The 25,882-nt window shown below is 52.6% G+C and overlaps 1 protein-coding gene across 2 annotated transcripts; it reads left to right on the top strand.

Moving 5' to 3' along the window:
• The first annotated feature begins 7,274 nt into the window (after positions 1 to 7,274).
• PITX1 (paired like homeodomain 1) lies at positions 7,275 to 23,135 on the top strand. 2 transcript variants are annotated; one of them, XM_085073562.1, is made up of 4 exons: positions 7,275 to 7,367; positions 16,066 to 16,247; positions 18,986 to 19,191; positions 21,829 to 23,135. In XM_085073562.1, exons 2-4 carry the CDS (start codon positions 16,085 to 16,087, stop codon positions 22,366 to 22,368), a joined length of 909 nt encoding a protein of 302 aa, XP_084929688.1. In that variant the 5' UTR covers positions 7,275 to 7,367; positions 16,066 to 16,084; the 3' UTR covers positions 22,369 to 23,135. The 2 variants fall into 2 exon arrangements, with proteins under 2 accessions (XP_084929688.1, XP_084929687.1); XM_085073561.1 differs by lacking the exon at positions 7,275 to 7,367 and adding an exon at positions 15,506 to 15,951.
• Positions 23,136 to 25,882: the final 2,747 nt, after the last annotated feature.

Here is a 25,882-nt window from a genome sequence, read left to right as displayed (position 1 = left end):
CATAAGGGTTGAAGTTTAAAGAAACCAAACCACAGCTCAGCTCAGCCACACCACAGCACTGGGAGGAGCACTTAGAAACACTGAAGTGAACCTCAGGAATGCTTTTCCCACCTGCAGGCTTCAACAGCAGCAATTTCTGTATGGGTGAGCCATGACCAAGAACCCCAGCACATCAGGGAGGACCAAAAACAGTAACCACTGGAGGTTTCTGATGGCAGAGTGCTGGTACAGGCACAGCCAAAAGGCAGAAGCAGTTCTGCAGGCACTGCTGATGAAGGCAACGAAGCTCTTGTGAAGAAGCATATTTAACATTTCACAGTGTTTTAAAACTAATGAAGATGTAACAATGTGAAACCAAAGTGTTTGCTGCTCAGGAGGGGCAGGACTGGAGCATGCAGTGCCCAGCTGGTCCCTGCATCCCAGCACACACACATCCCACATCCCACATCCCACTGCACCGCTGCGCTCACAGCAGCAGCTCAGCTTCTCCCACTATCAGATGTGAGTCACTGCCAGAGGCAGAATGCCAGACCTGATGAACCAGAGGTCTTATCCGGTCTGGAGGATCTGAACTTCCAGTGTTTACTTAAGAATGAAGAGGAATAAACTCTGGTTTTTAAAGCTAAACATCTAAATGCACTCACTAATCTGAAGAGGTACAGTAGGCAATTGTACAAACACACCTTAAATGTCTCTTGGCAATTTTTGCAGTTCACCCAGAAAGATGTGTCGTCTTTCAAAACATGAAAATCCAGCTTCCCCGAGTCTGCAGGGAAGTCTTCTCCTTCACAGGTACCAAAAGGTGAAGCAAGAAAAGCTGCAGCCAGGTACCCCTTCACACAGAGGGGAAACACCTCTGGTTTTTTCACCACACAGAGGTGCAAAAACACCTCTGCAAACAGGACATGCAGGTGGATTTTCTCTGCAGGTTGGGGGAAACCAAGGAGGATTAAAATACCTGACACCCTTGTCTGTAGTGCTTCATTTTATGACCAGGAGCCTAAGCCTATACTTCTCCCCAATAGCCATGTTTGATCCCTTTTTAAAAATATTTCACCCCAGCCACAGCATTGAAATATCATTCAAATACATTCTGAAAGACTTTTTTACTTTTTTTTTCCCTGAAAACATGGGCAGTTACTGAATTTAATGTTTTGTAGAGCAAAACCACAAGGTTTCACTCAGTCCTCATCTATAATTGTGGTAGACACTAAAAAATCCCTCGAGAGCCCCAGCTCACACAGAGCCAGACCAGATCCTCCAAGTTCCTTCCACACAAAAATCCTCCTGAATAACAAATATTAATATATAGTAAATAATAATTGCAATACTTAGCACTTCCCACCCATAGATCTCACAGTATTTCACTGAGCTGGATGAATGCCTTTAATTTTCTTGCTCCCAGGCAAACAAGGACTTCTCTTCTGCAAACGTTTTCCATGCAGGTGTTTCATTTTAACCTTATACCTAGTTTTGCTGATTATGCTGTGGTCAACCCAGTCACTGGGAGAGCTCCAGATTAGTCTTCTTCTGTAAATGATCCCCTCAGGAGAGCAAAAATACTAAATGTGTTTTTAACCTACAGACGTGGACGATTCATCTGCTTTCTAAGCAGCAAATATTTGCACCCAAACTAGATGCAATCAGATGGGCTTTAAGGTCCTTTCCAAGCCAAACCATTCTGTGATTCCATGACTCTGTGATCTTTGGCAGGATGGTGTTCTCTGGAGCACGAGGACAGCCAGGATGGGATGGCAGGAGTAGCACTTTGAGTGCACAGGAGAGTTCTTTGAGGAAGCTTGTGAGTTGCAAAGCTGTTGGGAGTAACAAGATCCAACATGTGCAACTACCAAATCCACCTTGAGCATCCTCACCTCGGAGCCTCATTCTGTTGTAAATACACACAGACATAAAAAATGATGTTTTTTCACATTGACTCTGCTGGATATTCTCAGGCTCACTCTGGATGTCACCTCTCCTTTCTTCTCCCTGAATTTAGCAGACCTTGGTGATAGGTTTGGCAATTAAAATCATCTAAATACAGCTACAAATGGTAGGTCCATGAGTAATGAGATGCATATTTAGAAATCAGGGCAGAGTTGGTTGCACCCTCCCTGAACTGCACAGAAAGTGCAAATTCCCTCAGCAATACCACCACTAATATAACGTCAGCCTGTCTTTAACCCCATCTTCAGACACTGGTGGTGGGATGGCTGGTGCTGAGCACAGCCAAGGAAAAGGGGGAACAGCAGGGGATCCCCTGGCCCTTGCTCCCCAGGTGATAGCTCAAGGCAACACATGGCAGCCTCTCCCAGCACAAGAACACTCTACGGTTCAATCCATCCCTGCAATTAGGAGGCAATAACTCTGATGGGAAATATGTAACAAAATATTAAGCCATCCGTTTTCATTTGTATGAGGCCCTGTGTCTGCTGCCAGAGAGCTCTATCCCATATATAGATCCTGCCAAGTAATGTGCATTTACCTCATTTCCACCACAAGCCAGCCTGGTCACCTATAAAGATTAATGTTTGGGACCTGTGCACAGACTGGAGATGATTTTCAGATGGATCATCAGGCACTTAAATAGTTTTAGAACAACCTTAAAAGTCATTAATCTTAATAGATACAGAAATAATAATATAAGACAGAGAAGGTCCCACCAGGCAGGGGAGGAGGTGGTCCTGGCTCTAAGAGAATCTTTTTCCACTATTTAACTTCAGGAATCAAGAGTGGCTGGGCCAAAGTCCCCTCTCCTTCCTCTCACCTTGGCCCAAAGCCAATCTCTGGGGAAGAAGGAGGAATAAAGTACACGCCCAGTGACAGGTATGTGTACTGCACATCTCTGTCCTCCATCTCTTCAGGAATGAGCATGAATTTACCTGTAGTACAAGCACAGTCCCTGTAACAACCAAAGCTAAATGGATCTCAACTAAAGGTAGGCTTGAGTACCCATGTTATACCTATATGAGGTTTTTTCCTGACAAAGTCTAAGAAGCTGGTTTGAGTAGATGCCAGGGTGTCACACCGGACACATTCAGACCCAGTGTTGCTTTCAGACAGTGCATGAGCTGAGACACTGCTGTGCTGCCAAACCATAGGTGAATAATGCTAAGCCCAACCAAGTATTTGGAGCCAGATGTAACAACTACCTTGTGAGAGCACAGGAGGCATCTGCGTTAATTTGAAGGTATTTGGGCCATTTATCACCCTCCCCAAATCTGTAATGCATGGAATAAACTGCAATAGAGATATTTGGATCAATGTCTAGACCTTAAGTAACTTTTCACTAATGCCCAGATCCCCAAGACTCTGTTCTTTTGTGGTCAGTCCTCAGACAGACCTCTGGAACATCATTAAATGTGTTGTGATTTACTGGCAAGTAAACAGCTGACCACAAGCTGTAGAATCAGAAATCCTGCAAGTGAAATAATGAGAAATACATCAATATTTCATTGATGGAGATCTTCTCACATTAACATCCACATTGCATAAGGAAACATCTCCAAATGTCATTCCTGAAGAATAACAAGCAGTTTTATTGGAATAAATGTGGCCTTTCCAGTTGTCACAAACAGGGCTGTAATTATTTTTAAAGAGAATTAAGCTAACTATTACCACCCTCTACAAAACTTTGTTTGTTTGTTTCTGTTTGTTGTGGGTGATCCTTGGTTTGCAGCTTGTTAGCAGCATGTCACCAGGGAATAAACACAACCACACACACAAAAGAAACCTCTTTCCCAACATCTTTCAAGGCTCTGGCTGCTGCTCATTGCTGACGTACACAATTGCTGCAGTTTTTTTTTTGTTGTTGCATAACTGTCACTATTAGTAGTTGGGGATGCATAAATATCACGTGTGTTTATTACTCAGAGATGGCAATGGTGATAAATTTAGTGATTTTAAAGGAGTGAAGGGATTTCCTTGACACAGCAACTATTTTCTCTGTTTCCATTTAACCACAAGGCAGTGATGCACACCTCATTTTTTCCACAAAGGATTTGGGTCTAGCATTATTGATCCAGTGCAGCTACAAGAGCCTTTCACAAGCATGATCAAAATGCCAATAAACTCTGCTCTTGTATAGCTTGTTCCATTTGTCCAACACCTTTTCCTGCCTTAACCTGCCCAAGTTCTGGCTGGAGGTCAGCCTAGTTGGTTGCAGGCACATAAACCTCGTACAATTTGCTGGAATCACACAGGAGACTGGGCAGGGCTGGGAAAAGGACTTCTCCCAGTCTTCATACTTAATTTTCCTTACATAAACTCATGGATATATTTTTTAAGTAACAGAGTGGCTCTGCCTTTCCTTGAGGATGGACACCTTTTCCAGCGATGTTGGGCTGTAGATGAGATTAGGGAGAAACGGGGACAGCTCTGGGTCTCATCCCGCTGCTCTTCCCATAAATCTGAGATGTAGACTTCTTTCAGTGGGGAATAGGAGTGAAGCAGGGAGGGGACTGAAGTGCTGGAAATATTGCCCTGAATGGATGATCTTGCAGCCCTGACTCACACAAAGCTCCCAGCGGAGTGAATGGGAGGGCTGCTGGACTCATATATGAAGGGAAAATTTCATTATTGACTCCCTTCCCCCCATATGGTTAGGTCTGTCTTGGGAAGGACAATATTTTCCAAACAATCTGTCATTTCTTTTTCTGAGCTCTCCTTTCCACTTGGCTCCAAAACCAATGTGCGTGCACAGAAAGAAACTTATTCCTTTACAATTTGCCTCTTCTGGGAAGTTTAGAAATGTTACAATCCAGTCATGTTCCAAACATCCCAGTTTCTCCCAAAGAAGCAGTGCAGCCTTTTAGACATATTCCAAGGATGGGCTAACAGGGAAGGCTGCAAATAAAGGGATGGTTGAGCTTGGAGAGTCATTTCTTCTCTATATTTGGAAATACAGAGAGACATTCTTTCATTGAATGTTTGTGATGATTTTAAAAAGCAATTGCAAAGGGTTCTTCTGCTTGTATAGGAACAATCTGTGCCACCATCATGCAGAATACAAGCTTGGCTGTGGAAAAAATACTTTTGGAAATGGGCTTGGCTTGGAGATGATTTGATGCCGGTTTGGTAGCATCAGGAGGATCACCTGGGGATGAGATGCCTTTCCCTCCCAACCCCTGCAGTGCTGGACACTTCTCAGTGTCTTTTGGGCACAAGCCCTGGTGTGTTGCTGCCACCTCCATCCGTCTGATGTCTTCTCTTGGGCAGAAGCTTTGCAATGACCATCTTTTATTCTGGAAGCTGAGAAAAGCAGGCATTGACACTAATTAATCCACTCTGGATCAAGCATGAAGGAAATAACATGATTTAGGCACCTGCTTATCCTCACAGCTTCTATTCCCACCTTATCTCAGTTGACTCCTACATCTTGCCTCAAAGCTACATTTGTTTTTCTTGCTTGCTGTTGGTGCCTGCCCAGAGGTGTCTCAGTCCAGCTGACCTGTAGGACTGCAGAGCTCAGTCAAGCTTCCAACCTATAATATCCATTCTGCAAGGACTGTCTGCCAGACTGGGAGGGGTGGAATCTGTATGCAATCTGCCTTTGCAGTGCAGAAGACACAAGTCAGCCCCACTCCTCTCCTGGGGGGTCTCAGACCAGTTGTTTGCCTCTCCAGAGGTCTTTTGATCCCCTCTAAAACGGAGTTCACTCTGGACTTGACCCTCCAGAAAGAGGCTCCTGTGCCTGGGGGATATTCCTGCATCCATATCCAATCTTTATGGAGGAAGGATCTTGACAGCCACAACCCCTGCTGAATATGGGCAGGATGCTCTCAATATTTATCCTATTCACCTGCTCACAGTCATGACTCAAAATTGCTTGAAAACCTTCACAGAATCAGAATCACAGGCTGGGTACAGTAGGAAGAGACCACTGGAGGTCCTCTAGTCCAACCACCTGGAAGAATTCCTTCAGCACCCACCCAAAGACCTGGGCAAAGCCTCTCCTGGTGCTGAGCTAGCTGTGCCCTGGTGCTGGGCCATCTGCAACCCTGGTGGGACACAGGGGTCTCCCCAGCTTCTCAGGCAGGCAGGCAGCCTGGGAAGCTCCCCTCCGTCCTCAACGTGTAAACATCTGCCGGAGAAAGACTTTTCTCCTAATAACACATCATTAAACATTGATTTAAAGACAATCATCTTCCCTCTCTTCAGTTTCACAGCACCTTTAAAACAGCTGTTAGGCTGCAGCAGGGATGATCAGCTGAACAGGAAACACATTGTTAGCTCCCAGCATTAAAACAGTAGAATGCATTAATTTATGAGCTCCTACTCCCTCTCCAAAAGTTTTATTATGTTAATATCACCTTGATGTGCTGGTAGGCCCCAGTGCCAAAGCCTCTTTCACACAGTATGTGCCATCCTAAATTACAGGCTGGGCGCCTCCTGGAACTGCCTTTGGAAAACTGGAGTAAACCAGTGAGCACTGAAGTTAATATTATCTTACAGACTAACAACCAGCTAATGCTTGACATGTGAATCCCATTTACGTCTTCTCTCTATAACAAATGGCAAGTGTAGAACTGGACTGTTCCTGATTTTATGCTATTTATCTTTCTGATCCATTCCATATTCGTTGTCCTTGGTTTTCAGCTAGAGTTATAGCCTGTGTGTGTATGAGCGTGTGACCTGCTGTACTTAGGAAAGTGCAAGGCACATCCCTGGTGCCGTGTTTGCTTGGACACTGCATGACATCTGTGTTTTTCTCTTGAGAGTGAAAATTCCAGGGGGTAGGTATGAGAAGTGCAGCATCTGAAACTCCAGAGGCATCCCCGGAAAACCAAAGTGGACCAAAGGCCTGGGAATGAGCAGTGAGCTCAGCGTGCATGTATCACACAGGCAAGCATCTCCGGGAGTCCTGCATCCTCCAGCCGGGGCAGCCCTGGGTGCTGTTCGCAGCCTTCCCCGCGGTTCTCAGCTGCGCACCTACTTCCACACTGAGGTTCTGAAACGGGAGAGTATTTCAGGGGGAGAAAATAAAAGGGAAAAAAGTGGCCATTCCTTGTCCCTGCCCCCTCGGACAAGAGCCCCAACCGGGAGGAAATGAAGAGGGCAGGGGCCGTGTAAGCAGGAGCACGAAGCCGCCTCCCGAGAGAGGCTCGGCCGGGCGGGAGCCGCCGGACGCGGGGGGCCGGGCCCGGGGATGCCTTCGGCGGCAGGACGGAGGTGCGGGGCCGCCGGCGCCGCCGGGCTCCCGGTGCGGGCGGCCCTGCCCCCGGCCCTCCCCCGTCTGCGGCACCCTGGGACGGGGCTGACGTCAGGAGGAGACGGGGAAATCTCCCAAGAAAAGCCTGGAGCGGCGGCCGGGGCGCGCACAGCCCCCGCCGGGCCCGGCACCCCGCCGCCGCCGCGCGCACCGCCCGGTGAGTCGCCCCACGCGCGTCCCCGCCGCGCCCGGCCCGCCCCACGCGTGTCGCCGCCCGCGCCTCCCGCCCGGCCCCGTGCGCCCGGCCCGCCCCCACGCGTGCGCCCCGCTCCGGCCCGCCCCACGCTGCGAGTGCCCGCGCCCGTCCCGCCGCCGTGCGGCCCGAGCCCCGCTCGCCTGCTCCGGGCCCGCCGGGCTGCCGCGGGGCCGCGGGGGCGGCCGGAGGTGCGGAGCGCTCCGGGGCTGCGAGACAAAGCCGAGCCGGGGCGTGCGGCCGGCATGGGGAGCGCCCCTCGCCGCGGCCTCGCCTCCCGCCCCGCGCTCCCCGCTCCGCTCTCCGCGCAGTCCTTGACATCTTTATACCGTGTATAAATTCTTTCGTGGCCTCTGCGCTTCGTCAGCTCTGACAAATGCGCTGGGAGAGGCAATTCCAGAGGGGTTACCTCATTTTATAATTTTTTTATGTGTGTATATATATATATATATATATTTAATTTTTTCCCTAACGCACCGTAACGTTTCCAGCCCCCAGCGCTGCTGCTCGGGGCGCTCCGCTTCGCGGGACGTTCCGCGGCTCGTCCCCGCTGCCCTCGGCGGGGGAAGCCGGTGGCGGCAGCGCCGGGTGCTGCAGCGATGCCTGGAGCCCCGCGCGGCCTCGGCGGGACTGGGGCTCCCCGGGACGAGCCGGGGGGGTGCGTGATGCGGCCCGGGGCTGCGCGGTGCCTCAGCGGGGCTGCGCTGCCGCGGTGAAGAGCCGGCTGCTGCCGGGGATGCGCGGGGCGGGAGTGCGGAGAGACTCTGGGCCGTCGATGAATTTTCCTTTTCAGAAAAATAATATTCTACAGACCCTCTGCTTTCTTTTTCTTTTTTTTTTTTTTTTTAACTTTTGTGTGTGCGTGCATGCGTGTGTGTGTGTGTGTGTGTATTTTGGGGGTTTTTGAGGTTTTTTTCCCCAATTTGAAATGTATCACTATCTTTGGGGAGTACATACATCGCGGGTTCCACGCAGCTCCTGCGGCAGAGTAAAATCCTGGAACTGGGGGAGAAATTGTTTTTCTCCTCGTGTTAACCCCGCTTAAATGGACATGAGGAATGCCCACTGATGTTATCTTTCGGAGATTTCGTTTTTAGTCTCTCGTTAAAAACTTTGTCACTAAGCGAGTTTTCTATAATTTTATTATTTTCCATTATTTTATCTTCTTTCCCCAAAATTTTGCCAACCCAACTGCAGATGTACACGAAGTCCGAGTCACGAATTGAACATAAAATAATACTTAGTGCTTGAATCGAGAACCTAGATGTCGTTTGCATTTTTTAATAACAATTTTAAAATATATGTTTTCCACTTAACAAACAAAAGTCCATGTTCTCCAGGTTATTCCCTGCGCCAGCTCCAGCCGCCTATATAAAAACTGACTTCCAAATATTTCCTGAGGTCTACTTCACTGGCAGAACTTCCCCCAAAATCCTTCATTTGCCTGAAATAAGAACAAAGTCCTTGGAAATCCCGCGCTGGAGCCATGGCCACATTTCCCTGGGAAAGTTTTAGACGAGTTAGAGGCGCCTGAGACCGAGGCAGATTTTTCCTACCAAAACCCACCGCCGAACAATAACCTGGTGGCTCTGCCACCTCTCCTTTACAGTGCGTTTTATTGTTCATGCCTGTGTTACCATGCAAATGTGTATTTTTTTTAAAAATATATACACCTCCTTCTTATGGGGTTTAAAGAAGGGAGGGCATTTCTCCCAGAAAATGACCGCAGATGGAACAATTCATTATTTCCCTCCCGTGATGAGCCGCTCGGATATATGTTGATTCTAAATAACACAAGGGGAGGAGAGAACATTCTCTAGTAAAGCCGAATTCCTTCGTTAGACCGCCTCCTAAACGTGCTAATAAAACTAATTCGTTTTATTTGCCCTGAACTTTTATATCTAACCCGGCGCGCTGATTAGCACAGCCCTCTGGAAGGCAGTGTGTTGCTATCTCTCCCCGAGATGTGCCCGTTAAGATACGGCCGTTCCCACAATGAAACTGGAAAGAAAAGTGTCCCGTGCCTTTATCTCGGCGGTGTTTGCTCCTGGGGCAGTGCAGAAGAGCGGAGCTGTGCGGGGAGCAGCACGGTGCTGCCAGGCAGCGGGGCGAGATCAGCCCTTTTGGGGAGGGAAATAAGAGAAAAAGTCAGAAGAAAAAATTAAAAGGAGAGAAAAAAAAAAAAAAGTCGGTGGGGGTGGGCGGGGGCGAGGAGGAGAAGGAAAGAAAATAAGAGAAAGATTGAAAAAAGAACAGTATAAAAGGATGGGAAAATAAACAAAATAATGTAGAAGATTAGCTGAATGTGCTCAAAGGTTAATTATTTCTCTGATTTTGCATTTTAAGGCAGGAAATGTGTAGGTCCTGCAGAGATTCACTGCTGTTCTAAGCACATTAAAGAGTCCAGCGCATTATTAGAATATTTCAGCCCTTCAGGAAATGTCCTGTTGAAGGGAAATGTGTTTCTCCCATCCAAATGCTGGAGCAATTAAGAGGTTGCTCGCCCAAAACAAGGTGGGGGAAACCCACAAGGAAACCTAATGTCGTTTATTCTAAATGCAGCCTCTTTTTTCTCTTGAAGAAGAGTCTTCAACAAATGCCAACGGAGTGCCCGGGCCTCTGATTATCCTGTTTCAGAGGCATCTTTTTGAGCCCACAAAAGAGCCGCATTTCGGGATCTAAAGATGCACAGAGTAATATGAGCAGGCTGCTAGCAAACTCCGGTGCCCCTTCCTCCGTCAATTAATCAGAAAAGCATGTTCGCTCTGGCCAGAGAGGGAATTGTGTAGCTATTTTGTGATTTTCCCCTCTTTTTCCTCTACCTAGCGAAAAAAACCCTATTCCTGAGCTATCCATCCTCCGACGTTGTCATTGCAGTGCACTGACACTCTTCCGTTCGCATCAGGTTAATCAGAGATAGATCCAAACCGCTGCTAACAGCAAATTCGTATTTTCTCGGAGCAGAGTTCGGTGCCTGTGGTCTGACGGATGCGAGGAGGGCTGGGAGGCAGCTCCTGGCAAGGGTGAGACTGTGCCGTCAGGGGGTTGGGGGGGGAAAGTGTTGTCCCAGGTCGGACAATAACGAAATGATTTTATTTTCGGGGTGCTGGTAGAATGACGGTCGAAGTGAACCAGCGCCATCCCACCCCACCCCCGGCTGCTTCCAGCTGCAGAAACCCGAATAAGAAAACCATTTCTCCAGCCGTCAGTCGCTGCATTTCAAGAAAGCCTTGGGGTATCATTTGTATCTGTCAGAAAACATTAAGCCTTCAACTTTTTCATCCCGAGTTTTTTCAAGCGCTGCCGCTGGCCGCCGCGCCCGGGGGAGCCCCGGAGCGGGATGCGGATGGCGGGGTGGGGGGGCAGCCCTTGGTGTCCCAAGTGCCCCGGGAAGTGTCCAGGACCAAAGACCTCTTTGTGTGCTTCCCCCATCGTGATTCAGTGGCGGGGAGAGCCGAGCTGGTGGGGCAGGGTCGGTCGGACCGAGGGGAGCGGGATGGGGCAGGGGGTCCGAGGGCGGCCTCTGGAAACCCTCCCGCGGAGCATCCGCAGCGCGGAGAGGCCCTGCGCTGCCGCGGAAGGCGGAGGCTTGGCCGACATATGGAGGGACGAAGGCTACGAGTCCAAAAGAGGCTGATTTCGTTTTGCTCTACTTCTTAGGAAAATTGCTGTCCTGGCTGCGCAGAGGAGGACAGGCCGGCCGGGAGCCAGCGTAATTTTCCACCTTCCCCTCCTGAGCGATTTAACACGCACTTCGTGCTCGGTTTCTTCCTTCTCTCTGCTTCTCGCTCCACTCGGCCCGTGGGGGACCCAACTCTAGCTCCGGCGGAGGTCGGGGGTTCTGGGGCTCCTTTCGCCATTTTGGGGTTTTGTTTCCTTTCACCTTCAGGCCGGGGCCGCGGTCGCGCATGGAGTGCAGAGCTTTGCCCTCTGCGGGGGTGTACACGCGGATCTCCACCTTGTGCGTACGGGTCATGCTTTTCATTCGGGGTGATGTTGTTTTGGGTCAGGACACCCCCGGAACACTTCCCCGACGGACACCACCCCCATGGTACAGCGCAACAACAACCCCCGCCCCCCGCAGTGCGCTCCGGGCTCCGCGGGGCATCGCGCAGTGCTGGGCGCACTGGAGCGCGCATCCCCGGACCCTGCTTCTTCCGACACGTGTGGGCATCCCGTGGGTCGGAGCCAAGCATCAGCAAAGACTTGCCGGCTGGGCACTTTTTGGATGGTTCCGTTATTAAAAGTTGTTTTCCTGCAGAAGCTCCCGTCTCCTGGGTTCAGCGAAGGGGGGCCGAGGAGGTTGGCTGGTTTGATTTGGGCTTGGCTTGGTTGGGACTGTCTTGTTTGGATTTGGCTTGGCTTGGCTTGGTCTGGTTGCATTCGTTGCGGTTTGGTTTGGTTTGCTTTGGTTGGTTTGGTTTGGTTTGGTTTGGTTTGGTTTGGTTTGGTTTGGTTTGGTTTGGTTTGACTGAGTGGACTTGAGTTTGGTTGAGCTGGGCTGGGTTTAATTGGACTGAGTTTGCTTGCGTTGGATTTGTTTGAACTGCGTTTGGCTGGGTTTGGTTGAACTGAATTTGGTTGTGTTTAGGTTGGAGGACTTCTCCCTCCTCCCTTGCCTCGCTGCAGCTCCGTTTTTCAGAGGGCTTCCCTCTCTTCTCGAGTAGAGGTGCGCTTGGGAGGAGATGTCTTCATTTTTGTAACAATTTCCAATAATTTATAGACCGAACCTGAGTCTATGCAACGTTAATAAATCTGAAAAGGGAAAACTGGCAGACTGAACTTCACCACCTGATATACGGCCCAGGTGGTTTGGCATTGGCTGCAACCGCTGCAGTCAGCCGGGGATGGGAGCGCCTCTCCGAAATTAGGGACCCCTTCCAGACAGCCAGGGGGTGACGCGGCCCTGTCCCCTCGAGGGCAGCGAGAGTCCTGCTCTCGGACAGACGCGTCTCTTCTTCATGGGGCTGTCACTGGCGTGGCCAGCGCTGATTTATTTCTAAGCGCCATCCTTAGTTTTGGGTTATTTATAGCAGGAGGAAGCGGAGAGGTTTATTTGCGGGTTTCCAGCCTTTTACAGATCCCTGACGCAGTCCCCAGCCGGGGGGAGCCGGGAGCGCGGTGGCTGCGCGGGCGCGGAGCTGCGGTGCCGTCCGGCCACCCCGCCTTCCCATGCAAAGCTGCCCCGTCACCCCGCGTCCCCTCCGGAGCTCCGCGGGTCCCGCTCGGCCCCGGCCCCACCCTCCCTCCGCCCCTGCCCGGCCCTTCCCACGCCCACGCAGGTCGCGGCTCCTCAGGGACGTCCTGGCGGGGTCTCTGCGGCCAGGCTGCTGCTGCCCCTCCTCCTTCCCGCAGCTCCCTCAGACCCCGCGAAGCGGTGGGAGAGAGGGGGACCCGAGCCCGGTGCTCCGGTCCTGCCCAACCCATGGGGCCGCTGGGCCGCTTCGAGTCGCGGGGAGATCAGTCGGCTCCGAGTGGGACATCAAGTCTTGCCATGGGTCGTGGCCTGGCTGAAAGGTGAGGCGTGACGTCAGGGTGGCAATGAATGACGTCACGCGAATGGACCAGTGACGTAGCGCCTGGTGGAAGGAGTTGCCGGCGGAGAGGTGTCCTCGCCATCCCGCAGCGGAGCGCACTGCGAGGGGAAGGGAGAGGAGAACGCGCACATCTGGGGGTGACCGCCCTACGGGCACACTCTGTTGTCGTGACATCAGTGTCGCGACCAGCAACAGGAATAACCGGGAGAATTTGGTTCTGTGCTGTGGGACTGTGCCTGCTCCACAGAGCGCAGAGCGAGAGGATGCCCTAAATCCCCGAAAGACATATGAGACACACAGAGAAGACAGATATATGGTATAGTTAGATGGATATAAGTTATAGATTAGATAGATCTATGATATAGATACATCCTCCCAGTGCCGGTCCGTGCACAGGTGTGCAGTAAATGCCTGACCCAAACCACGGCCCGGGCGCGGACACTCGTGGAGATGGTTAGGAAAGAGCCAGAAGCTGTTCCTGCTCCCGAGGGCCAGCCCGTTACTCTCTGTTTGAGGTGTCGGGGGTTGTCTGCCCCGGGGACACCCCAGGAGGAGCCGAGAGCTGCGGTCCCCTGAGGAGGCATCCTGACCCGGCAGTACCGCGGCAGCCACCTCGGCAGAATCACGCCGGTGCCCGGGCAGAACCTGTCTTTGCGGCCAACAGGGAGAAATTGAACCTCGAACGAATGTTTTGAAACTAGATTTTACAGAACAGAACAAAAACTGCATTTATTGTTATTATATTATTTTTAAAAGGAAAATTGAAAAGAACGAAAAATGCAGCCTCCGGTCCGGAGGCTGCTTTGAGCAGTGGGTTTAAAAAAGCCAGAGGGGAGCCGGGCTGTTGGCAAACTCGTGGAATCGTAGAACCATCAAGGTTGAAAAAGACCCTGAAGGTCATCGAGTCCCACCGCCTCCCTCCAGCACGGCCCGCCGGGCTAGGTCCCCCTTCCGCCGAGGGCGGGGGGAGTTCCCGCAGGCCGACCCTGGGACTGCCGCCCACGGAAATAAAGGGAAAAAAGGGGACTGTGAAGGGTCTCGGACACGGTGCACGTTTGCAATCTATTCACCTCCCTCCTCCTTGGGAGAAAGGCCGCTCCCACCTTTTGCTTCTCACACGGGAGGAGGTCTCCATCCTTCCCGTGCCGTGGGCTCCTGCATCAGCTGAGCCCCTCGAGGCCCAGAGACCCTGGTAAATACTTGCATTTTAAACCACGTCCATCTTAAACAGCCCCGAGGTTGTCTGGTTCACCTCGGGTGCTCGAAATTCCCAGTCGTTTGCAGACTCCTGAGCGAAGTTCAGCCGGGAGCGGCGAATAGGCAGAAGGACATCAAGATGTCACTAAAAAAAATCAACCAAAAAAAAAGAGAGAACTCGGGAAAGCTGACCCTGACCAGCACCCACCTGTACATCCCCTGAGCGGTGCTTAAGACCAGAGGTGAAGGGGTTGGGAGCTTTGGGCTCCCCCCGCCTGGCGTCCCCGGGCCCTGCGGGGCTCTGCCGGGGGTGCGGGGCGGGCCAGGCTCCATCACTCCGGCAGGGTCGGAAAAAGCCTGCGCGGCTGGAGCACTGCTTCTCTCCACTTTTCCATAAAACAGTTCAAAAGTTCTCTCCCACATCTTTACTTGATTTGAAAGCAAAATAGAGTGTCAGGATAGATCAGTTAAAGTGAGCCGAGAAAGTAGAGAGGAGAGAGGAGAGAGGGTCCTTTCCCCTGGCAGTCCCAGCCAGGGTCCTCCTCCCCCTTTCCTTCTGCCCTTTCCCCTCACCCTCGGTACCCGCGGTTCCCACCTTCCTTCCCTCGTGGGTTTTTCCACTTCGCCAAAACACCGCGGTGTTATCCAGGAGGGCTCAAGGCCGTGTCCCGGCCTGCGTGGGCAGCACCGAGGACGAGCTCCGCTCCACACACCCGTGCACCGGGACAGGGTGCGCCGGTGACCGATGCGGGAGAGGGGATCTGCCGGGGAGGGGTGGGGGTCTCCCACCCCCTCCCCGCCGGCTGCCCCGGCCCCTGGACAGGCAGAGTCGCAGAGACCCCTCCCGAGGATAACCGCGAGTTCGGCTGCAGGAGGAATATAATTTGTTATTAATCATTTGCTGAAAGATGATGTGGTGGGAGAGATGACACTGCCGCTGCTCCCCGGGCTGCGCTCTCCTAACCACCGGGCAGGGCCCGGACAGCTTTCCGCAGCCTGGAAAATAGTGTTTTAAAAGGTTAAAAGCAGGTCAGACACAGCCCACAGCCTAAACAGCCCTCCAGAAACATATTCCCCGTGGGACTGAAAAACGCGGTGGGGTCGCTCAGCCCCGCGCAGAGATGCTGAGGAGTGCGCGGATGCGCATCTACTGCACGGTGCGGAGGTTCCGCGGGTGGTGAGGCCCAGCCTGGAAGGGTGCGGGGATACTCGTGGAGGTGCCATGCTGCGCGGGGGCGCAACCTGGGCGCTGGCCGCTGGTAGGGCACTACGGAGGGGGGCGAACTGGCGGGGTGCGGGGGGCGGGCACGGGGTCCCCAGGGGATTGTTCACCTTTCCTTTCGTTTGGGAAATATTTTTAATACATCACCGAGTTTGGGGGAGGCGGCGGGTGAGGAGGAGGAGGAGGGAGGGCACCCCCGAAGGAGCCGCGGCCCGGCGGCGGGGGCCGGGCAGGGTTGGCTGGGGGCCGCGGGTCTGGCCGCGGGCGCGCAAGGGGCGCGGATGGCGGGGAGCGCGGAGGCAGGTCCCGCGCGGCCGGGCTGGGCCAGCGCTAGATGGAGTGATGCATGAGCTAGACGGGGAGGTTTTAACCTTCAGGGGGAGGAGCCCCGTTTAACTACAGGCATTTGTTCTAGGGCAGGTCACTTTAATCTCTTTAGCTTTAAACTGTCCAACTCGCAACTCGCTTTTCTCTATAAGGGATCTTTACCACTTCCCTGCCTATGCGGCCGGAGCGCCGTGCCTCTCCCCAGCAGAGACAACCGCCTTCCAGGCACTGCCCAGATTGCTTCCGAAACCCTTAAAATAATACTGTTAGTAATAAGTGGATTTGCTTTTGTTTTTTGTTGATTTTTTTTCTTCCTTAAAAAAAAAAAACCGCTCCTTGTTCCTTTCTGTGTGGAATAAACACCTGCAAACTCCCCCAGGCAGCTCGGCGCCCCTGCCATGGATTCCTTTAAAGGTGGAATGAATTTGGAGAGACTGCCTGAGAGCTTGAGACCCCAACCCTCCCATGACATGGCTTCCAGCTTCCATTTGCAAAGATCCTCGGAACCCAGAGACCCGATCGACAACTCAGCCAGTGAATCCTCCGACACGGAGGTGCCAGGTAACCCTCCCCCTCCCCGCGCCCCCCGCGGCCCCGGCCCGCTCCCCCCGCGCTGCCTCCCCCTCCCCACCGCGCCTTCCCTCCGCGGGGCGGCCGGGGCTGCTGTGCCCGCACGTCCCGCGCAAACCGGGGGCGATGGAGGGACAAGGGTGAGCGAGAGCTGCCGGTGATCGCGGCGGCTCCATCCCGACCGAGCCCCGGGAATCGGAGCGGGGGGCAGGGGCCCTCCTGGAGCTGCCTCCCGCGCCGTGACCGGCGCTGACAGCCCGCCAGGAGGACACATGGCTCCCATGGTCCCATCCCGGGAACTGCCCTCTTCTATTTATTTTATTTTTAAATAAAAAACTGCAGTTATTAATTGATGGGATCGAGAGGAAGGGGGGCTCTTTGGGGAGTGCGGTTTTGCCGGATGTTTCTGAAATAATGTCAGCTTTTGCCCGGGATTATTTTCCAGCTCGGGTGGTGCAGAGATGGAAAAAGATCTCTCTGTCAGCGAAAAAAAAATTAAAAAAGAAAGAAAGGGCAGGCAGAGTAGAAGAGGCAGCGTGGGGCCAAGGCAGGCAGAGAGGGCCGCTGTGGAGTGGATGTGCTCGGCCGCGGAGAGGTTTAGCGTGGGGGCTGAGTGCTTTCCCCGCAGGAAAAGGGAAGGATCCCCGTGCCCTGACCACCGTGTGCGAGGGCTGCAGGCAATGCTCTACTCGCTCAGATTGCATTTAATTAAAATAACAACATTTTTAGAATGACAAGGGAAAGGTAGAAGAAAGGAACAAAAGCTTCAGGAAGGAGCATGACACTCCTTGTCCAACAAGACCGTTTCAGATGGAGTTTTATATTTTATACTATTTTAATTTTCTAAAAGCTGTTGCTGCTCTTCGGAGTTTTAGCAGGTCCCTTAACCTAGAGAGTGGCTGTGGTAAGAGTCGGTCCCGAAGTGGCACTCGCTGATAAAGAGGGTTTGGGTTGTGCTTCCCGGCCTGATTCGCAAACAAAATTAGGGACCGGCGTCTGGAAGGGACTCTGAGATTAGAGGGGATTATTGGAGATTAGAGAGGGAGATTTGCTCCATTTTGCCCTACCCCTGTGTGTGACCCCTCGGTGCTGCAGGAGGGCTGAGGAGCTGCTTGCTTTTCTTCTTCGAGAAGCTGCAAAATACCTTTCGATTTAAATTTTTTTTTCAGTGGGAAGAAAAAAAGTTACAAAAGCCGATTAAAGATGCCTTGCGTTACGATTTGGCATTATATCACTGAGCAATTGCACTGAGGCTGGATTTTTGGGGAAGACCGGGAGGGTAAAGTCAGCGCTGGGCCAGGGACCGTGGCAGGAGCCCATCGGGACCACTGCAGCTTCCCGATGGCCCCCCGCTCCCTTCTCGGCCCGCTTTATCCGAGCTGTTCCCGGCCGAAAGCGGGAGGATTTGTTTTGGCGGGGGTTATTCTTGTTTCTGTTCCGCCGCTGCCGCCGGGCCATGCGGCACGGCCGCTCTGGGGACCAGGGGGCCTGGGGCGATGGGGTCTGCGCTGAGAGGCCTTGCTTGCAGTTGAGGTTCGCTCGCACCCTCACCCCTCTCCCTGTGGAGGGTTCCCAGCAAGGAGCGATTCAAGGGTGACTTTCCAAGGACGAGTCGTCCCGGGCTCTGCATTCAGCCCGCGATTATTTTTAGCCTCCCGCTTACCTCGCAGAGGTCGGGGCTGTAGAAATGCCCCCGGGCCTGCCGGCGGCGGGAGAAAACCCTCTGAAAGGGGGTTAAAAAAAAACCAAAACAACTCCTAAAAGGAGGAGAACAAAACCTCTAGAAGGGAAAATTCTGCTCGGTGTTTCCCTTGCTCCCCAGCCGGGCCGAGGCCGGGGGTTGGCCGCGGCCCCTAGCCCTGCACGGCCCGGCCGCACCTTCCCCACGCCGCCGGGGCCAAACCCGGGAGCACTTTGGTTCAGGCCCTTCACTCCCTCTCCTAGCGCTTCAGCCGGGACAAACCGGGCCGAATCGGGGCTGGGGGAGCCAGAGAGCCCGTTACGAAACGGGAGAGGGGTTTCGCAGGGTCGGTGTTGGATTCCTGCTCCCAGCCCGCGCAAATCCCGGCCGAGAAAACCCTCCTGGGTGGTTCTTTTTCTTTCCCTCTTTCGATATGATTTTTGCAGAGGGCTTCACTCGGCCCTGTGTTAAAATAAACACCAAAATCCTAAAAGACGAAGAATAAAATAATTATTAAAAGAGGATGAAGTGGGGCAGAGGAGAGAGGCCTTTTGCAATTAATTGCTTCTGGGTTTTCCACCCCTACCCTTCCAAAGTTTCCTGTCGCGGCCGAGCAAAACAAAGACAGACAATGGAGCAAAGATCACGCCTTGGTTTGGAGGGAGCGAGAAGGTGCCGTAGACAGGCGGAGCGGCCGGTGATGAGGGGAGCCCGCTCCCCGCGAACGCACTCACCCCTCGGGCCCGTTTCGAGCCGCTCTGGGGGTCCCTCCTGCTGCGTCCCTGGGTGCCCTGGGCCCGGCAGGGCTCCGTGCTCCTTCCCCAGCCGCCCCGGGAAAGGCCGGGATGGGCTGCGGGGCGCTCGGTGGGTGTAGGGCCCACAGGACACCAGTGGGTGCCCCACGCGTGCCTCCGGTGGGGCGGGCAGCGCTGGGTGCGGGGCGGGAGTGTCTGCCTTTGTGTGCCTGTATTGGGGAAAAAAACTGAAGCAAAAAACCCAAAACAAAGAGAAAAACAAACCAACCATCCCCAACCCGACCCCCTCGCAGAAAAAGAGCGTAGCGGCGAGCAGAAAAACGAGGACGGGGCCGCCGACGACCCGGCTAAGAAAAAGAAGCAGCGGCGGCAGCGGACCCACTTCACCAGCCAGCAGCTGCAGGAGCTGGAGGCCACCTTCCAGCGGAACCGCTACCCCGACATGAGCATGCGGGAGGAGATCGCCGTCTGGACCAACCTCACCGAGCCCCGAGTGCGGGTAAGAGGGGCTGCAGCCCCGCCGGGAGCGACTCTGCTCCGGGGCCGCCGGGGCGTGGGGGGTCTCGGGGAAGTTGGCCGGTTTGGGAGCGCTGCGACGGTTTGCTCTGGGCTGGATTTTGGTGACCAAAATTGGGATCCAGGCCGTAGAGGAGTAATTCAGCTCATGGCCGCGGAGAGATGCCGCCTGGAGCGGGTCGCCACCGTCGGCCCTGCGCTAGGGACCGGTTCGAAAAGTGGGCAGCGAGCCGTGCAGGGAGCAGCGAAGGGCCGGGGTGGGGTAGGGTCTGACTCTGGAAGGGAGAACCCTCTGAACCGGACGAAACGCTGCGCGGGGATGGAGCAAGCTCCCATCCGAGCAACTTGCCCTTGCTCTGGTTATTCCCAGTAATCGCGACGGCCATCTCCCGACAAACCATTGCCCCGCGCTTTTGCGGCAGCGGGATTGCGAGATGCAATCCGCACGGTGCGGATTTTACCGCTGGCCCCTCCCGGCCGCGCATCCGCCAAGGCCGCGGGCTGTTTGCGGAGGCCGAAAGCGAAGGACAGAGGCTAGGGAGTGGTCGCAAAGTCAATACGCGCTGAAGATACAAACTCGTACCGAGAAGGCGCTCAATTTTTACGCGCCTCGGAGACGATGCCACCATATATATATTTATATAGTGTATATATAAACATATGGTGCACATCTATACATATACACACACACACACACACATATATATAATGTCCCTTTTAGCCAGACTCGAGGTTCAGTGACGTTGGTCCACACGGCGAGATATACATGTATTTGTATATATATATATATATATATATATATATGCGCATATACACACATATATATGTGCTTAGGCAGTTCCTTAGAGAGATTTATGAGTGAAAGGTCCTGGCAAAGAATGACCGGGCCGAAGCGGCTCGGTCTCTATCGATCTATCACTCTGCCTCGGTTTGCCCACCTCTCCTGTGCTTTTTTCCACCCGGGACATTTCCCAGCGCGGTTTCGCCCGTGGTCTCACACCACGGGAGCGTGGGCTGAGCAGGGGACAAAACGGGAACTGCGGAGCGAAGCCCTACCGCCAGGAAAATCCACTTTTTCTTTTTTCCTTTTCGTCTTTTTTTTTTAAACTTGGCAATTAAACCTTGAGTGACCAAATCGGATTACAGAGATTCTTCTTTAAACCTTTAAAGAGTAAACACCCATCTGAAACAAATGCGTCTGAAAGCATTGTCTTAATTGAGTTTAAAACAAAACAAAGCCCGAGCATTAATACTGGTGGAATATTTCAGTGAGCAAATAAAAGTAAAATATGAGTTGCAATTAACATAATTTCGTTCTCCCTCTGTGTGGAGATGTTTGGGTTTGATGTTTTGAGATTGCAGATTGCAAATCTAACCTTAATTTGCTATGAGGGCCTTCCTTTAAAATGTCTAGGAGCCATAATTAAAACTATTACCCTCATTTTCAGGAAATTCCTGTCTGGAAGCACCTTCCGAGGAGTATATTACAGGTTTTGAACATGTTGGCTTTCGTTTCCTATTTATACAGGATTCTTTTTATTATTGTTATTTTTTAAAATAGACCCCGCCATCCGTTCCCCCACGGAGTTTCCATCCTTGGGCCCGGTATTTAATAATAATTGTGCCATTTCTGCGCCGGGAGGGGAGGCCCCAAGAGCCATCCCCCGCCCCCGCCCCGGCTCCGGAGGGAGCGCAGCCTGCGCGGGGCAGGGGCCTCGGTGTCCGCGGGGAGCTCGTGGGCCCCGGCTCGGTGGGAGAAAGCCGGGCTGCGGTGGGGAGGATGCTGCCAGGGAGGCTCGCAGGCTGGGCGCAGGCGGCAGGCAGAACGATGCTGATTTTTCACCAATTTTTAAAGATTTTTGGAGTTGCTCGGCTTCCATCATGAGGGGCTCAAACGCTTTCCGAGGGATATATATGTGTGTATATATGTGTGTATATATATATATATATATAGTGAGACTGAATCAGATTTTTGCATCAAACATCAGGAGCGGCCCCGCTTCTCTGTTTCCTAGTTAGATCTGTAAATTCTCATTAGATATAAAGGCAGAGCCTGCATCTATCCGAGGGCGATGGGGAGATCGATTTTTTTTTTTTTACCTAAACATACTAATCCAATCCCTTTTTTTATGATCTGTAACAGGGGGCTTTTATTACACAGCATTAGCGTTCGGAAACGCGGCAGAGCCGGGGCGAGCCGGCCCTAATCAGAGCGGGCCGTGCCTTCGCCCCCCGCCTGGCTCCGGGAAAGGGGCGGCGGGGGGGCCTGGGGACCGGGGGGACGCGGACACCCGCTCAGGGACCCCTGGCAGAGAGATGGCTGCGCGCATCCCGGCTGGCACATCCTGCCCAGCAGAGGGATGCGCGCAGAGCCCGAAGTGCGCGCAGGCACCCTGCGGAGCCGGGACCCTTCCCGCGGGGGCGGGGGGCAGCGGGGACAGGCGGTGCGGGGCCACGGAGACTGCTCTGGCCTCCCGGAGGGGCCGGCAGGGCCGGGGGGAGCAGGCGCTGGGCTGCGGATACCTGCGCTCCCCTGCGCGCATCCCCGCAGCGGCGCTCGGGTGGGGGGCTGCTGTGGCCCCGCACTCACCGAGCTTTGTCGCCCTCCCTCCCCACGCAGGTCTGGTTCAAGAACCGCCGAGCCAAGTGGAGAAAGCGGGAGCGGAACCAGCAGATGGACCTGTGCAAGAACGGCTACGTGCCCCAGTTCAGCGGGCTGATGCAGCCCTACGACGACATGTACGCCGGCTACCCCTACAACAACTGGGCCACCAAAAGCCTCACCCCGGCGCCGCTCTCCACCAAGAGCTTCACCTTCTTCAACTCCATGAGCCCCCTCTCCTCGCAGTCCATGTTCTCGGCGCCCAGCAGCATCCCCTCCATGAACATGCCCTCCAGTATGGGCCACTCGGCCGTGCCGGGCATGGCCAACTCCGGCCTCAACAACATCAACAACATCAGCGGCTCCTCGCTCAACTCGGCCATGTCCTCCCCGGCCTGTCCCTACGGGCCACCGGGCTCGCCCTACAGCGTCTACCGGGACACTTGCAACTCCAGCTTAGCCAGCCTCAGACTGAAATCAAAGCAGCACTCCAGTTTCGGCTACAGCAGTTTGCAAAGCCCCGGCTCTAGTCTAAACGCCTGTCAGTACAACAGTTGACGGACTTGACACAAACCACCTCCGACAAAGCACCGCCGACAAAGCAAAGCAGAAGCGAAGCGACGTTTAACGGAAAAGAAAAAAAATTAAACTCGATGATAATTAAAAGCAAAACCCAAGCAAGTGAGAGAGGGAAAAAAAATAAAACACAGCACCACCCCCCCACAAAAAAAGCCCCAAAAACTCCGCGGACTTCGACTGTCTAGAAAAAAAAAATAATGCAAACCAACGATGCTACCAACAAAACAGCGCTTTAAAAATATTAACAAAAATAATAATAAAAAAATAACCCCATCTAAAACCGTAAACGGACCAGAAAACTTTTACAAGAGACACCGAAATCTGGTACATGGATGAGTTGCAATTTTTTTCTCTGGATTATGCGGGTTGTATGTGTTTACTTGAACTTGCACAGGAGTCGGTAAGGCGGCCGCTGCCCCGCGGGGAGGGCGGCAGGAGGGGACGCCTCGGTGGTAAGAGCTGGTGGGACGGTTCTTGGCCGCTTGTCGCACGGGAAGAGTTTGGTTAATGTTTACCACTGAGAAACAGAATCACACTCGAAAAAAAAAAAAGGTGGGGGTAAGAGGGGAGGAAAAAAAATCGCAGAGTAGAATCTGCTGGGGGAAAATGGTTAAAATATTAGGTATGAAGCTATTAAAATAATAATGACAAGGGTCAACCACTTATATAAGGTTATATTTATATCTACCGTTGCATTGTGCCGGATCATTGTCCTTGGCCATTGAATAAACTGTTTTTAAAATGCATGATTCTTGATGTTTTTTCTTTAGTTGGAAGCTATAATCCAGTCATTCCTGATACTAAGCAGCTCAAGGTTCCTACCTCTTCATCCTTTCCAAAAGACTGCAGTATCCCCGGTTGTGAGAGAGCACAGAAACCCTTCAGCAATGCGAAAACTGCTCATTTTTCCCCATCCAAAATTTTATCCTGATAATGAAATTATCATTCATCTTTATTTAAATGCAGGGGTTGTTTTTTCTCTTTAAAAAGTTAAAACGAAAACCAACCCCCTTTCTAGAAAGTCTCGAAAAAAAGACGAAAAATGGTCTGCTATGAAGTGATTTCAGATACTGCATCTCTGCTAGAGAAACAGCGAGCCTCGGCGTCCGGAAAGGTTCTTAGCAAAGCTGAAAGCGTTCCTTGCTTTTCTAAATGTGAAGGAAAACCAAGGAACCAAAAAAAATTCTTAAGGTGTTATTATCATAAGGTGTTATTATGTAAATATAGATACTTTTACAAGTGCTTGTTGGAAAAAAAACAACAAACAAAACATGGAAATGATAAATATGATTTTTATTAATACGCATACAAAACGCATATGAAGTTTAATTGCAGGCATATTTGTTGCTTATATTTTGTCGATACTTATTACCTGTAGATGACAAAGAGACATAAAATGCACACGGTACTTCTTTCCCAGTGTATTTCACACCTGTGGTAAACGTTACGCTGGATGTTTCAATTATGCTGTTGTGGATAAGGATGCAGTATATATATTGTTTTATAAGTTATGTTTTGTGACTTTTTTTTCAAAAATTAAGAGCATGGGAATAAAAAAGAAAACTTTAAAAAAAAAAAACTAAACGGAAACGAAATCTAGAAATGCCTTTAATGTTCTTTTCTGGCTGTGTTTAAGAGAGCGACTAAACAAGAAGAAAAGCAACTTTCTGTCCCAGTCCCTGTGGTGGCATTTTGGGGATGCTCCCCCGGTAATCGCGCCGTCTCCCTGCGTCCCCCCCATCGGCCCTACAGGGAAGGAGCCCCGTTCCCTGCCCCCCTCCCCGGGGCAGCTCCGGCAGTGGAAACCTTTCCCAGGTCTAATTTTACGGCAGACTGTTACCGCTGTTTGCCGGATCCGGGGCTCCAGCCCTCCTTGCCGCTGCATTGCTGCAGCCCACCAAATCTCAGCGCTCCGAGCCGTGGGTCGGGATTTTTTCCTCCCCAAAGAGTTAATCCCCGCACCCCGGAGCACCTCTGGTGGGTCGCAGCCCTGGCACCGCTCCTTCTCCCGCAGCCGCTTGTCTCGTTTCTCTACTGTGCGTTTTTCTCTTGTTCCTCCAAGTCCTCCGACATCCTGAATTTTCAAGGTTGTTCGATTTATTTTCTCTCTCCCTTAATCTTTTGCAATCACAAACCCCTCTGATTTCATTACTATTTATTTACTATTTGATGACTATTTATTTACTGTTGCTATTACTATTGATATTTTTTGCCCAAATGCCATAATCGCTATAACGAATCAGTGAAATATCCGGACCCGGCGGGAGGAATAGCCACGGCCGGGGCCCTTTCCCGGCCCAAACGCGCTGTTTGCGCGGCCGCGGATGGTCCGGCTCCCCGAGGATCGCAGTTCTCTCTGCCCCGGGGGGTTCTGCACCTTCCCTGGGCTGGGGGGCAGCGCAAGGGCTTTGCTCCCAACGCGGGGGCTCAGCGGAGCGGGTCCGAGTGTCCTCGGCTGCTCCATCCCTCACTGTAGCCACGGGAGTGTCACCAGAGCAGCACAAGGACTGCTTTTCCCCCAGTTTCCAGGCGGGAGGGGATCTGCCAGCCCTCCGCCGGGATTTTCAGCCGGGATTTAAGGTGTTCGTTTTCTCCTGATCCTGGAGGTAGCACTGTTAGTCCTAAATCGGAGCAGCGGCGCTCACGTTTTGCCAAACCCTGCCCCGAGTTTCGGTTGTTGTCGGAGCCCTGAAGCACCCACCCCCTCCCGAAACTGTCTGCAGGAAAGAGTTGGGGACCAGGGACACAGCCGGCTTGGGCTTCTGTGCTGGTGTCCCTCACCGGTGTCCCCCCGCCCTGTGACTCTACCAGGGAAAGCTGATCTGCTGCTGCTGGGCGACATTTGGGCATCTTGACACATTTATGGCTCAGGGAAAGGAAAATTCCAAGTAGACACTGAGCAGAAAGCAGCTCCTCCACCTTCCCTGTGCAATTTTACGGATGTCCTGCTTCCACCAGCCTTTCGGTCTCCCCCACAATGGTTAGAGCTTGAATTATTCGGGGGTTTGGAGTGCTAGAGGCATGGCTTTGGACTGCCTTGCCCAAGCACATTTTCCTTAGCCATATGCCTTTGGAGGTGCCCCGGTGTGTGCCCACGCTGGGGGCAGCCGGGGAGGGCTGTCATTTAATGCTTCATTAGTCCCCAAAGTCCCCGCGGAGCGGGGGCAGTGTAAAACACCGCTCACCACCACCCTTCTCTCTTTGGTTTTTGAACTCCCCTTGCCGCTGTTTGGCTGGTGAGTGTTTCCACACACCGGAGGCGATGGTTTTCCATCCCTCGCCCTGCACATTCCTCCCGGTGGTTTCCAGTGTGTGAAGCTCAAGTTGGAATTCCTGAAGCGGCATCACTTCGATCTGGCTTGGCTCCATCCCGGTGGGACCCTGCCTTGCAGCGGGTGCCGCACAGAGTCCCCAGACTCCTGCCTACTGATTGCAGCCTTTGTCGAGGCAAGCAGATTCTTGGAGCCAGAGAAATACCCGAATCAAGTTTTCC

Source organism: Lichenostomus cassidix, chromosome 13 (assembly GCF_008360975.1).
Source record: "Lichenostomus cassidix isolate B80296 chromosome 13, HeHo_3.0, whole genome shotgun sequence".
Lineage (NCBI taxonomy): Eukaryota > Metazoa > Chordata > Aves > Passeriformes > Meliphagidae > Lichenostomus > Lichenostomus cassidix.
This window is presented reverse-complemented; position numbering and strand designations above follow the sequence as displayed.